The 12,080-nt window shown below is 35.1% G+C and overlaps 1 protein-coding gene across 18 annotated transcripts in view; it reads left to right on the top strand.

Annotated features, from left to right (window-relative positions):
• Positions 1–12,080, top strand: part of Znf644 (zinc finger protein 644) — a 169,595-nt gene that overhangs the window by 52,715 nt on the left and 104,800 nt on the right. Inside the window, exons 4-5 of one of the 18 annotated variants that reach the window (XM_078026703.1) lie at positions 288–426; positions 1,099–1,290. The exons of 15 other annotated variants lie outside the window; for them this stretch is intronic. Coding sequence is in view for 2 of the 3 variants with exons in the window: in XM_078026702.1 (XP_077882828.1) it covers positions 6,642–6,661 (20 nt within the window). In the remaining variant the exon portion in view is untranslated. Of the gene's footprint in view, positions 1–287; positions 427–1,098; positions 1,291–2,345; positions 4,570–6,558; positions 6,662–12,080 lie in introns of those variants that run through there. 2 more of the 18 variants (XM_078026700.1, XM_078026702.1) reach the window with 2 other exon arrangements.

Raw genomic sequence — 12,080 nt, 5'->3', positions numbered from 1 at the left:
CTTACTTTGTATTGAGGGAGAAAGAAATAACCAAGGGCTTGGATTATGGTTCAGTGGCAGAGCCCTTGCCTCCAAAGTATGAGGCATTGGGTTCAATCCTCAGCACCACATTAAAATAAATAAATAAAATAAAGGTAATGTGTTAAAAAAATATTTTTTAAAAAGAAACAATCAAATAACTGTTTAGTGTGTCAGGTATTAACAACACATGTATTTTTTGTATACTATGAAGAAAAATATAATCAGAGAGGAGAATATAAAGTTACTAAGTGTACTATTTTCTTTAGAATGCTCTAGGAAGAACTGTGAAGGAGATAATTAGACCTGAGTGTGGAGTAACTGATTCATGCATATATTTGAAGGTGGAACTTCATGTAGAGCAAAATACCTGGGGCATGGTCAAGGAATAGCAAGGAGGAGGCTCATGTGAGTATGGTGAGAAAGAGGAGAGTAGAAGGAGATGAAGTCTAGGACTAAGTACATTATAATTGGATTAAACATGACACTTATTAATTTGATATATTTAATAGTTTTTAAATAAATTTGTCATTTCTTTTGCTGGTAGTACTTAATGAAATTAAAACAATATTCTGTGGGGGTTGTATCTCAGTGGTAGAGTGCTTGCCTAGCATGTGTGAGGCACTGGGTTTGATTCTCAACACAACATATAAATAAATAAAGGTCCATTACAACTAAAAAAAAATTAAAAACAAATATTATGTGATTTAAACTAAGGATCTTTTTGTGTTCTTTTTTAAGTTAAAAAAAATGTACTCTTTTCCCCAAATTTTAGAATGTAGTGTTCTGGGTTGATGTGTACCTCCTCCTCCTCAAATTTCTATGTTAAAAGTTCAGGTCCCTGCTCCTCAGAGCATAATCTTATTTGGAGATAAGGTCTTTACAAAAGTAAATCAAGGTCAAGTGAGGCCCTAATCCAGTTTTGAGTGGCATTCTTTTTAAAAATATTTTTATACAAATAAAAACATTATAGTTAATAGTGGGGTTGGTTCATTTTGACATTCATAAATGTGTGTAACAAAATTTGCTCCATTTAAGTCCCCATTACTTCTGCTTTCCCTCCTCTGTTTCCTCCCATAGTATTTTTATAAAGTGGGGAAATTGGAACACCAAGATACTTACAAAAGGAAGAATTGAAGAGACACAGGAAATAGATGGTCCTTTTACAAGCCAAGGAGAGACCTGGAAGAGATCCTTCTTTGACAAACCTCAGAAGGAACCAACCCTTACCCTTACTGACACCTTCATCTTGGATTTCTAGCATCCAGATTTGTGAGACAGTAATTTCTGTTGTTTTGGCCATCCAGTGTGCAGTATTTGGTTACTATAGTCCTAGAAGACTAATATAGGTATTGACTAAAGAGCATAGGTTTTGTCTTTTTTTTTTTTTCTACTCCCTCTCTCCTCACTTTCCTTGTACTTAACAAGGGTAACATTATTAGGAACCTTTTAGATCTTTTACTGTGTGTGTGCTTCATAAATTTCTAAAGTAGTGCATGTTTTTTAGGGAAATGTGGATTTAAAAAGTAACAAGCAAGAGAAAGTAAATGCTGCAGCATTATATTCATAATTCTTTGCCCTCCAAGAAAATTTTAACTTTTAAATTATAACAAGATAACACATTTTCCAAAACAAACAAAAAAGACCTCTAAGGTTGTTTCTAAACTTTTACCAAGATTATAAGATTGATTTTTCTCATTTCAATATAATATTCAAGTATAACTTTTTCTGTTACTTATAGTGGTATTTTAGAAAAAGAATTTGCTACCACTTGGTGGCACTGCATGGCTTTAAAATGAATTAGATTGTCTCCTGTTAACTGTTTGCTGTTAAACATAAATGATTAAATTCAGAAGGGATCTATTTGTTATGAACAACTTGGTATTTTAAGTGTTTGATTCTTGTTTTGTAAACAAAATAATTATTGGTATTATGGAATAGGGTTTATTAAAATGTCATGGAATATAAAAATGTAATCCAGGGCTTAGATTGTTGGGTAGGGAAGTTTATAAATTTTTGATAGAAACCTCCTTTAGTTCAGTGTCTTAATCCTTGTCTTAGTCTAAATTTGAGAAAAATATTTTTAATATTAGAAACAAACATCATCAACTTTTGTTTAGTATCAATTAGCATTTTCTAAGTCATGTGTATTTTATTTTCGAGTTAAGAAACTGAATTTTTTCAGGTGATTAAGATAAATAAATCATTAGGAAAACAATTTAAATTTATTTAATTATGCCTTCCTGTAGCATATTAAAAACTCAAGAAGTTCTTTAAGATATTTTATTCCTTTTATCTAATTAGACAAAGGATCTTGAAGTGTAAGAAGTGAAAATTTTATCGTTTTCAGACATGATTTTTACTTTCAAACAATTGATGAAAATACCATAATAAAGTTTGTGTAATATAAATAGAAAAATTCTAGGTTGCATTTATAACTTACAAAATATAGTGCTTCGTGTAATTTTAGAAATTGAAATATAGCACATAGGAAAGTGTTCAAAGTGTAAATATATAGCTCAGTGAATCACCAAAAAGTAAACACTCCATGACCACCATAGATAAGAATGTTGCTAGCAAGAGAGAATCCCTGTTTCTTTTCCTAATCATTATTCCATTGCACTTTCCCAGAGTTGCCACTAGCCTGATGTCAAAGAATATAACTTTTTTGAACTTTATTTATATAAAAGTCTATTTTACAGTGGTATTATTTAGTCTGTCATGAACATTCTTCGACATGTATTTTGATGCATATTAACAGTTTGGATCTGGAATGTCCCCCCAAAGGCTTATGTGTTGAAGGCTTGGTCCTCAGTGCACCAAATGTTCAAGCCTCAGTGGAGCTTTTGGGAAATGATTGGACCATCAGGGCTCTAACCTCATCAGTGGATCAATTTATTCATAATTTGATGGCACTGTTACGAAATGGTGGAAACTTTAAAAGGTGGGGCCTAGTTGGAGAAAGTAGATCCTTGGGGCTAACTATATCTTGTCCCCAGCCTGTGTTTCTCTTTGCTATTGAGTGAGCAATTCTATTCTATTACCCACTCCTTGCCATGATGTCTATGCCTCAACAAAGCTTCAAAATGACAGGGCCAAGTGACCATGCACTGAAACCCCCAAAACCAGAAGCTAAAGTATCTTTCTTCCTCTCAGTTGTTTTTCTTAGGTGTTTGTCACAGTTTTGGAAAGCTAACGCAATGTCATTTGAAACATTTATATTGGTTATTTACCAAGAGTAGAATCTGGATTACTGGTATATGTATGTTCAAAGGTAACAAAAATTATTTTCAAAGTGGTTGCATAGGCAGTTTCTGTTATCCTATATCGTCACCAGAGATTGGTATTAATAGCCTCTTTTATTTTGGCCTTTCTGGAGAATGGGTTTTCCTGATTTTAAATGAAATTGAGCACTTTTTAATAAATGTATTTTTTTTTTAGATAATCTCTTGACTCCACTAATTTTTTAAAATTGAGTTTTCTTTTTTTTTCCATTGGATTTGTCATCCTTTTTGTTTTTAGGAGCTTTAATGTGTTCTAAATGTAAGTTCTTTGTTAGTTGTATTTGTTAGAAAAGTCCACTTTGGCTGATAATCACTCTGAAATGTTTTATTGAAAGGAACGTCTGATTTTTATGTAGCCTGGTTTATCATCGTTAATAGTGCATCTTATGTCCTGTTTAAGAAGTTTTTATCCTGCTCCAATGATGTAAAAGTACTCTCTCAAGTTTTTAAAAAAAAATTTTTTTTTTTTTTTTTAAGTTTTAAGAACAGTGGTTCTCAACTACAGGCAATTCCCCCATCTCTCATTCCATATCTCCCATTCCCTGATTGGGACATTTGACAGTGTTGGGAAACATTTCATAACTGAATGAATGTAGTTCTGAAATCTAGTGAATTGGGCTAGGATGGTGCTAAATATCCTATAATGTACAGAATGCAAAGCATCCTATAGTGCATAAAATAGTTATATAGCCAGTGTCACTAATGTTAAAGTAGAGAAATGTTATCCTAGAAGCCTTTTTATTTTGAAGTATGAAGGTCACCTTTTCTTTTTTCCTGAGAATATATATTTATATACCATTATTGTAAAGATTGTCTCTTTATTACTGTACAAATCACCTTTGTCTTAAGTGATCCTATACACATATGGATCTTGTTTCCAGACTCTGCTCCCCCCTCCCCAGTTGGTCTACTTTATCTATTCTTGCATTAATACCGCAATATTTTAATTTTCTGGCATTATAAGTCTTTATATCCAAGAAGGCAAGTCCTACCCCTTTATTCATTTCGGCCACTTGCATTTCTATAAATGTTTAGTATTTATTGGGCGGGGGATGTACTGGGGATTGAACTCGGGAACTCTCAACCTCTGAGCCACATCCCCAACCCTATTTTGTATTTTATTTAGAGAAAGGGTTTCACTGAGTTGCTTAGTGCCTCACTTTTGCTGTGGCTGGCTTTGAACTCAAAATCCTGCTGCCTCGGCCTCTGGAGCTGCTGGAATTACAGTGAATTAATTCCTGATAGGATTAATTCACTGTAACTGGAGGTAGGTCTGGTGTGGCTGTAGGAAGTGGTTAATTGGGGGCATGGCTAAGGGGATATATATTTTGTATCTCGTGAGAGACCTCTCTCTGCTTTTGGATCATCAAGTGAGCTGTTTCCCTCTGCCACACTATTCTCCTATGATGTTTAGCCTCTCCTGGAGCTGCTGAGGAATAGAGCCTGTGGATTGAGACCTCTGAAACTGTGAGCTCTCAACTTTTCCTCCCTACAGTTGTTTGGGTTGGGTCCTTTTAGTCACAGGAGAAAAACTGACTAAAACAACCAGTAACATAATTTTGTGAAAAATACTCTTTGTAAAATAAAATTTAATGAGAAGAGGAGCATTGTTTTGCATTTAAAAAGGAGTCTTCCTGTTAAAAATATTCAAGAGGGGCTGGAGTTGTGGCTTAGTGGTAGAGCACTTGTCTAGCCTGTGTGAGGCACTGGGTTGAATTCTCAGCACTACATGTAAATAAATGAATAAAATAAAGGTCCACCAATGTCTAAAAAATATTTTAAAAAATAGTCAAGATATCTAGATCTCATCAACTTCTGTTTTAATCTGTTGAGATATAGCCACTGGAAAATTTAATTTCATATTTGTGATAAAATGAGAATGAAAAAGGCAGATAAGGTGTTGATATTATTTTGAAAATAGTTTGGATATTTGAAGATCCCCTTTGTATGGCTATTCAGTTGTCCCAGCACTATTTATTCAAAAGACTTCTTTCCCCACTGACAGGTCTTGGTGCCTTTGTCATTTCACCTAATTTTTTTTTTTTTTTTGGTACTGGGGATTGAACTCAGGGCCAATCAACCACTGAGCCACATCCCCAGCCCTATTTTGTATTTTATTTAGAGACAGGGTCTTAGTGAGTTGCTTAGCGCCTCGCTTTTGCTGAGGTTGGCTTTTGAACTCGTCATCCTTCTACCTCAGCCTCCTGGAGTGACTGGGATTATAGGCATGCACTATTGCACCCAGCTTTCCTAATTTGTTTCTATTTTTAGGTGTTATTTTTATAATACAGAGCCCCTTGTAGTTTTATATAAATTGAGTATCAGCTTTTTCATTTCTGCATAAAGGCCTTTACAACTCCACTAGAGAGCTGGGTGTCGTGGTGCAGGCCTGTAATCCTGGCAGCTAGGGAGCCTGAGGCAGGACTTTAAAACCAGCTTCAGCAAAAGGGAGGCACTAAGCAACTCAGTGAGACTAGTGAGACCCTGTCTCTAAATAAAATACAAAAATGAGGGCTGGGGGTATTGTTTATTGGTTGAGTACCCGAGTTCCATCCTTGGTACCCCCACTCCCTGCCCCCCCCCAAAAAAAACAAGAATTCCACTAGGGAATCTAATCCATGAATGTTATGTTTTAGATACCAGGTGTCCCCCAGAACCTCATGTGGGAGACAATGAAGGAATGTTCAGAGGTGAAATGACTGGATTATAAGAGCTGCAATTCATTCAGTGGGTTAATCCACTTGTGGATTAACTGTGTGGTAAATGTAGGCAGGTAGGGTGTTGCTGGAGGAAGTAGTTCACTGGTGGTAGGCCTTTGGAGTTTTCTCTGTTTCTTGATTGCCATGTCCTGAATTGCTTTCATCTGCTACACCCTAATGCCCTTTTGTGGGCCATATCTCAGGCCCACAGTTATGGAGTCTGCCAACCCTTGAATGAATCTCTGAAACCAAGAGTCATAATAAACTTCCTCTTCTGAATTGTTCTTGTCAGGTCTTTTGGTCATAGTGACACAAAGCTGACTAAAACAATGAATATCAATAGAGTATCTTTTCCTTCCTTCCTTCCTTCCTTCCTTCCTTCCTTCCTTCCTTCCTTCCTTCCTTCCTTCCTTCCTCCCTCCCTCCCTCCCTCCCTCCCTCCCTCCCTCCCTCCCTCCCTCTTTCTTTTCTTTTCTTTCTGGTAATGGTGATTGAATCCAGGGGTACTTAATCACTGAACCACATTCCAGTCCTTTTTTAATATATATTTTATTTAGTGACAGGGTCTTGCTGAGTTGCTGAGTACCTCACTAAATTGCTGGGTCTGGCTTTGAACTCACAATCCTCCTGCCTCAGCCTCATGAGCTGCTGGAATTACAGGTGTGTATCACCACGTCCATCTCATTTAATTCCTTTCAGCAGTGTTTTATAGTTTTTAATGTACATGTCTTTTACCACTTTGGATGCATTTATTCTTTTGATTTTTTGATTAGATCATTTTTGGATGCTGTCATAAGTGGAATTTTCTTTTCAGATATTCATTGCTGGCATATAGAACTACAGCTGAATTTTTATGTTGATCTATTAGCTGTAAGTTTGCTGATTTTGTTTATTAACTCTAGTAAATTTTTTGTGTGTGTACATACTTAGGATTTTCCTTATATATTTATATGTCATTGGCAAGTAAAGACAGTTTTTCTTCTTTCTTTCCAATTTGGATGTCTCTTATTTATTTCTCTTGCATAATTCCTCTCATTAAGATTTCAGAACAATGTTGAATATCAGTGGTGAGATGGATTTGCCTTGTCTTGTTACTGATCCTTCTCTTAATGACTTGGGGAGGAAGCTCTGTCTTTGCACACTGAGTATGATGTTTGCTATGTGTTTTTCATAGATGTCCTTTGTGACGTTGACAGCTGTGCTTCTGTTGCTAGTTTGCTAAGTGTTTTTTTTTTTCATGAAACAGTGATGAATTTTATGAAATGTTTTTTCCGCATCTTTTGAGATGATCATGTTTTTTTTTCCTTTATTTTATTAATGTGATCACTGATTGCTTCTTAGGTTGATCTACTCTTGCAGTCTTGGGATAAATACCTCTTAGTTGTGATATACTTACTTTAAAAAAAAATTTTTTTGTGTGGGGGGGGTACTGGATTAGAATCAAGGGCTTCGTGGTTTTTTTTGTTGTTGTTGTTGTTTTTAAGTGCTGGGGATCGAACCCAGGGTCTTGTGCATATAAGGAAAGCACTCTACCAACTGAGCTATATCCTCAGCCCCTGATATACTTACTTTTTAAAGTACTTTTTGCTTTAGTTTGCTAGTGTTTTATTAAGGATTTTTGTGTCAATACTCATGAAGTATATTAGTGTGTAATTTTCTTCCAGGTTCTTTGTTTGGCTTTTGTAGTTGTGTAATGCTAGTTTCATAGAATGTATGGTGAAACTTAAAATTCACCAGTGAAATCATCTGGTCTTGGACTTTCCTTTGGGCAAGATATTTGTTGGAGGTCTGTTTAGAGTTCCTTTTTCGTTTTGAGCTACTCTGGTAGTTTGTGTGTTTTTAGGAATTTTCCCATATTATCTAACTTGTTGATGTTCAGTTCATAGTATTCTCTTATAATCTTTAATTTCTTTGAAGTCTATAGCAATGCTTCCATTTTTGCTTTCTGATTTGTGATATACAGTCTCAGTCAATTTCTTTATCTTTTCAAGGAATCCACTTTTTATTTCATTGATTGTATTTTTAAAATTTATTTTAAAACTGTTGAAACAAATTATGTAATGTTTAAGTTGGATTAAACACATCTACTCAAACTTGTCATTTCTTTATGGTGAAAACATTTGGAATCCTTTCTTCTAGCTTTGTGTCTCTATGACCAAAAGCCTAACAAGAACAACTTAGATGAGGAAAAGTTTATTTGGGGCTCACAGTTTCAGTCCATAGATGGCCACTCCATTGCTCTGGGGCCAAAGTCAGGTGGTATATCATGGTGGAAGGGCCCCCAAGAGGCAAACTGCTCACCTCATGTTGAGTAGGAAGCAGAGAAGAAGTGAGGGGAAGGGCCTACACAGAAAATGCACCCTTCCAGGACACAACCCATTGACCCACCTCCAGCCATGCCCCACTACCTATGTGTACCACCCAGTCAGTCTATTCAAACTAGGATGGACAGGTTAGATTACAGCTCTCACAATTCAATCATTTCACCTCAGACTCATTAGCAGAAGCTTTTGGGGGAATACCTTACATCTAAACCATAACCCAGCTTTTAAAATCGATAGCACATTATCATGATCTATAATCACCTTACTCTTACTATTAACTATATCTTCTGGTAATCACTATTCTGCTCAACTTCAGTGTGATAACTTCTATATTCCATATGAGTGAAATCTCTTGAGGTACTTGTTATTCTGTGCCTGGCTAATTTAGCTTAATTGTTTCCAGTTCTACTGATGTTATCACAAATGACAGGATTTCATTCTCTTCATGGCTCAATGGTATTTCATTGTGTGTATGTATCTATTTTTAATCAATTCATCAGTTGGTGGACACTGTCTCTATTTCTTCAGGATTATGAAGTGCTACACATAGTAATGCAATGTATCTTCCATATACTGATTTCATTTCCTTTGGTTACATATACAGTAGTGAGATTGATGGATCATATGGCAGTTCTCGCTGGTTGATTGGTCTTTGTTTTGTTTAGTTTTTGGGTACTGGAGATTGAATTTAGGGGCACTTAAGCAGTGAGTCACACCCCCAGTTCTATTTTGTATTTTGTTTGGAGACTGGGTCTCACTGATTTGCTTAGCACCTTGTTGTTGCTGAATCTGGCTTTGAACTTGTAATCCTCAGTCTCAGTCTCCTGAGCTGCTGGGATTACAGGTGTGCATGCCAGGTATGTCTTTGTTTTGAGAGAAGGTCTTGCTGTGTTGTGCACGCTGGCCTCAAACTCCTGGGCTCAAGCTAAATTCCTCAGCTTTTTGAGCAGGTGCTACAGGCTTGAACTTGCACCTCCTTTTTTGTTTTTGAGTTTTTGAAGATCCTCCATACTGATTTCCATAATAACTATACTAATTTACATTCCCATCAGCAGTGTGGAAGGGTTTTCTTTTTCTTCACATCCTTGCTAATACTTGTTATCTTTTGCCTTTTTGATAATGTTATTCTTACTGGAATGAGATGATACTTCATTATGGTTTTGATTTGCATTTCCCTGATGTGGTGGTAAGCATTTTTTTTCATAATCTGTTGACCATTTGTATATCTTGGAGAAATGTCTTCATTTTAAAATTGGGTTATTTTTTGTTTTACTAAATATTTTTAGCACCTTATGTAATGGTTATTTGCTGTGAATTTCATAAGATGTAATGTTGTTGATTTGTGATGTTCTTTTTACAAATTCAGGTTTTATAACTATAGTTTTTCCTTTACACACTGCTTTTGCTGTAGTTCATGTTTTGGTATATTAGGTTTTTGTTTGCCTTCTCAGTATTTGTCATCCTACCAAGTCTCAGTTGTGGGGAAGGTAAAATGAAGCTTGGTGACTTTCTCATTTCTGAATGATAATTCTAAGTCTGATATGTGGAGCGAGATGGGTGAGAAAGAGAGAAATGAAGGTTTAGAGTAGCAGAGACAGATAAACATGCACTGGAATCTTGCCTGGAGTAGTTTTTCAATGAACTAAGACTAAGTAGCTTTCAAATTTTCATGTTTCCTTTGTTTTATAATATTCTGCATAATGAACTGTGTTCTCAAACCTCCTTTATATTTGGTTCCCAAAGGTTTTTACATACTAAAAATTGCAGAAAGATTCTAAGTGGCGTGCTTCTTAACCTTTAGATATTCACTTAACAAGATAGATCTTTGAAATTCTAGTTCTAGAGGAGGGATGCACAGACAAACATATTACATATTACTCAGTGTGTTAAAAGGTATTAAGTGATAGGGGAAAAGGGATAACCTAGGTTAAGAGGATTTGAGAATGCCAAAAGGGTAAAGAAGATAAGGAAGTTTGGGGTGTAACTTGAAATAGAATGATTCAGGTAGGCATCATTCAAAATATCATTCAGCAAAGATGATATGAGATGAGAGAGTCTGCAATGAGAGATCTGGGTGGAAGAAAGCAAGGAATACTAATAAAAGCCATTGTGGCTAGAATACAGTGAGTGAGCTTGAAAGAGAAAAAAAATGTGGTCAGAAAGTTATAGGAAGTATTTTTGTACAGTTTGATAAGCTATTTTAAGTGTTTGGTTCTCTTGTGAGAAAAACAGGGAGCTGTCACCAGGTTTTGAGGAACATGATCTAAGATTTAAGAGGATCATTTGGCTTGTTCTGTTGAGAATAGGGTAAACAGGACAAGGTGTATTAAATTGAGATTAGGAAGCTGTTCAAGTGATACAGGGGAGAGGTAGTAGTAGGCTGTAGCAATGGTGAGAAATGATTAGATTCTGGATATATTTTGAAGATGACAGTATGGTTTGACTATGAATTATGAGGAAAGGAGAATAATGAAGATTGTTCTAACATTATTGGCCTGAACAACTAATGTTGTGTTTCTGAAACTTTGGTAGAGCAAGAAGGATGGTCTTTAAAGGGGAGGTGCATAAGGAGAACTAGAGTAACTTATTACAATGGTAACATACAGATGGATTTTAGGATAAAGAGTACATAAAGAAGTTGAGGAACTCTAATTGTCATTCGTATCTGCCAACTATTTGGGAAATATTTCAGTACTTAGAAGAATATACAAACCCCAGTTTGAAGACCACTGTATTCAGTAAACTTCATTATGTTATCAAAATCATCTTCATTCTGACTTTTTAAATAAGTCTGATTTGTTAACCTTTGGGAATAGTGCTTAAAGCCTCTGTGGCTCTTGATTTGTCAGTGTCTCCTTGTAAAAATTTTGACTTATATATTTATATTTATTTATATATTTTGCAGCCATTTTGTTTAATGCAGAGAGGTTCATGAATATTTTATTTTCATGGTGGATTATATACTTGTATTGATATATAATATTCATCTCTAGCAGGGTTACTGTTGTTTCGCCTTAACTTCTATTTGATTTTTGTGACTTGAGACATCTTTGGTTGTATTAACATTTGCCTAGCTAATCTTTCCATGATCTTATTTAACCATCTGTTTGAAACTTATAAACAACATAGAACGGACTTCAAAACAAATCTGAATGCCTTTTGCTTAATACATGAACTTTTCATATCTCTGGTGAATGCTGATACATTTGAACTTCTTTTTGTCTTCTTGATTTTCTTTTTTCTTTTTGCTGTATTCCTTTGCTACTTTTTATTTTTATTACTTTTTATCTTCCTTTGCTGTTTTTATTGGATACATCAAATTTTCTTCCATTTTTTCTTTAGATTTGAAATTATATGTCTTATTTCATTATTTTAGTTGATTGCCCTAAACATTTTAACATGTATAAAGATTTTTTTAAAAATCAGTATGAATTAGTCTAACCTCCAATGTTGAAATCTTTTGATATCTCAGTTTCTAGGTTTTTAAGTCCTGTATTATTCTCTTTCTGAATGAATCATTTTAATCATTTTTCTGATTTCCCCGTCTTTCTTTTTTGAGTATTAATTTCTCTCTGTACTTGAATATCCAGAAGCAACTCTTGTCATGGTAAACCTTTGGAATCTTGCTCGTCTAAAAATGTCTACTTTGTTGTTAAGCTCAAATGCTAGCTTGGATTGTTATCGAGCTCTGGGTTGGAGAGTATTTCATCATTGTATTGATAAGAATGTGAAGAACATGCACTTTTATACATTAG

Source organism: Ictidomys tridecemlineatus, chromosome 11, assembly GCF_052094955.1.
Source record: "Ictidomys tridecemlineatus isolate mIctTri1 chromosome 11, mIctTri1.hap1, whole genome shotgun sequence".
Taxonomy (NCBI): Eukaryota; Metazoa; Chordata; class Mammalia; order Rodentia; family Sciuridae; genus Ictidomys; species Ictidomys tridecemlineatus.
The sequence above is the reverse complement of the archived record's forward strand: the minus strand, read 5'-3'. Positions and strand labels throughout refer to the sequence as shown.